The 2,207-nt window shown below is 44.3% G+C and overlaps 1 protein-coding gene across 1 annotated transcript; it reads right to left on the bottom strand.

Annotated features, from left to right (window-relative positions):
• Positions 1-1,254: 1,254 nt before the first annotated feature.
• Positions 1,255-1,800, bottom strand: UBL4B (ubiquitin like 4B). The gene has a single exon (XM_044674099.1). It carries the CDS (start codon positions 1,798-1,800, stop codon positions 1,255-1,257), a length of 546 nt encoding a protein of 181 aa, XP_044530034.1.
• Between the last annotated feature and the right edge of the window lie 407 nt (positions 1,801-2,207).

Raw genomic sequence — 2,207 nt, 5'->3', positions numbered from 1 at the left:
GAAGAGGAGGAGGATAGGGAGGGAGAAAATCTGAATTCTAAACTGTCAGAAAATGATTGTCAAAAATTGTTTCTACATGTAACTGGAAAAATAAAAACAAACTGGGGGAAATAATAGCACCTATGGTCCAGGGTTGTTGTGAAGATCAAATGTGATATTTATAAAACACCTAGTATAGTGTCTGTCTCATAGTAGGTGCCATATAAATGCTGGCTATTATTAAGAGCCTGAGCTGAGTGTTCCTTCCCTACTTCATATATGGTAGTATAACCATTTAGAAAGCAACCCTACCTGTTTCTTTCCCTTCTGAGTTATTATAGCCCGCCCCTGTTCCCATGGTGGTGAACCTATGGCATGGGTGCCAGAGGGGGCGCTCAGAGTCCTCTCTGTGGGAACACCTGCCATCACCCCAGCACAGAGTTTGCCAGAGTTCATTACTGAAAAGCCAGAGGGACACGGGGGCCAGGCAGCTCCCCTCCCCTTCTCCATGTGCTCCTGAGGACATCATCCACCCTTCTACAAGGTTTGCCATCACTGCCCATGCCCATGACTGGTGGTCCATATTATTTCTACTTTTCCACAAGCCCTATGTCCTTAAAGATGCTTTCTGATGGCTTGAAAGATTTCCCTCCTAGGCTGAGGGTATCAGCCCTGGAGGAGAGGTAAATATATGGTTTGATACTCCTCCAGACCAGGGGTTCTTAAACTTTGGGGTATAATTGACCTTCTTGTTAATCTGGTGAAATTCTGCTGCTCAGAATAATATTTATTGCCTTCATATTTGAAGAAAATGTGAAGTTTCAGCTAAAGGTTAGTAAAATGAAAGATGTAATATTTTTCTGGTCCAAGTTTTGGAGTCTCTGAAATCTGTCTAAGGATCTGAACTCCAGGTTAAAACCTGGGCTCTAGGGTCTAACTGGCAAACTCAAAGAAATGGGTAAATGTGCATCTTTCCATCTTTTCTTTCTGTTTGGGGATCCCAATAGAGAAGAGATAATACAACTTTACCAAAAGGGGAAACACCAAGGCATAGAGAAGCTAAGGTTAAGTTCACCAAAAGCTTCCAATAACTTGTCTAGGAGATTCAGACGATAGGCAATATATCTATTTAAACCTCTAAAAATATCTATAAAATGTATATCTATCTACATATATATCTATAAAAGGGAATATGGGAGGGGAAAAAATCTCCAGAAAATATACTATAACAATAAAAAATATCCACATCATGATTAATTTCAGACATGTCAGGTTTTATTTACCAGGTGACTTCTCTCGTTTAAAGCCATCCTTGTGCGCTAGATTGCATTTCATATTTCTTCGGGGCTCCATATCTCCTTTGGACTCATGGGTAGAGCCTGTGGCTCCTGAGTATTTCCCTTCTGGAACTAGGACCTTTGAGATCCTCTCAAGGTCATCCAGGTTCATCCGTTGCAAGGACTTCCTGTGATCCTCTCTTAGCCGACGAAGCACGTTTTCTGCATCTTGTGGACTAAAGTGTTTGAGCAGAATTTGGTTGAGCTGAGGCCACAAGGACTGGGACCGAGGCTGGGAAGGAGATTCCGGGGACGTCTTCTCCAATGGACGGATGATGACATTGAGTGTAGAATTGGGTCCAATACAATAGTCAGACAGGCGCTTGTTGTCAGCCAGGACCTGACCCCTAAAGAGTAGTCGCTGCTGTTTCTCTGGAACGTGAAGCTGTTTCGACACTAGTCGCTTTAACATAAATACTTTCTCATTCTCCGAGACTTGGAGTAAGCACCTCCGGCCTAAGAGAAGCTTGACCGTTAGCCACATTGTGCTTCGGGAGGGCAGCCACCACGTGTTTAGATGGGGTCAATTGACATCATACTCTGGAGCAATGTAAGCCAACGGCCCCAGGCCCTGACAGTCAAAAAATGAAAAACTAGTCTTCAGCAACTTGAAAGACAAGATCCTGGGACCATGGAGGGGAGCTGCTATTGGCTGACAAGCTTTGATGTCACAATCCCCGGAGACCTCAACATTCCAGAGATGGGCATACAGAGGCCACTCACAGGATGGTAGTGAAACTGGGGAAGAGTAGATCAAAATCTCACCTCCATCCACTTGAGAGCTTTCCATGCTCACCAAAACCATCGTCGCTCAGGCCCCCATCTCTTCTCCCCTGTGTTATTGTAATAGCCTCTGAAGTGGGTTCCCTGTATCCAGTCTCTCCCTCTCCT

The sequence above is a fragment of the Gracilinanus agilis genome, chromosome 4 (genome assembly GCF_016433145.1).
Source record: "Gracilinanus agilis isolate LMUSP501 chromosome 4, AgileGrace, whole genome shotgun sequence".
NCBI lineage: Eukaryota > Metazoa > Chordata > Mammalia > Didelphimorphia > Didelphidae > Gracilinanus > Gracilinanus agilis.
This window is presented reverse-complemented; position numbering and strand designations above follow the sequence as displayed.

Excerpts from the sequence above, each read along its gene's own strand:
- UBL4B (XM_044674099.1), bottom strand. The coding sequence starts at position 1,800 with ATGTGGCTAACGGTCAAGCTTCTCTTAGGCCGGAGGTGCTTACTCCAA.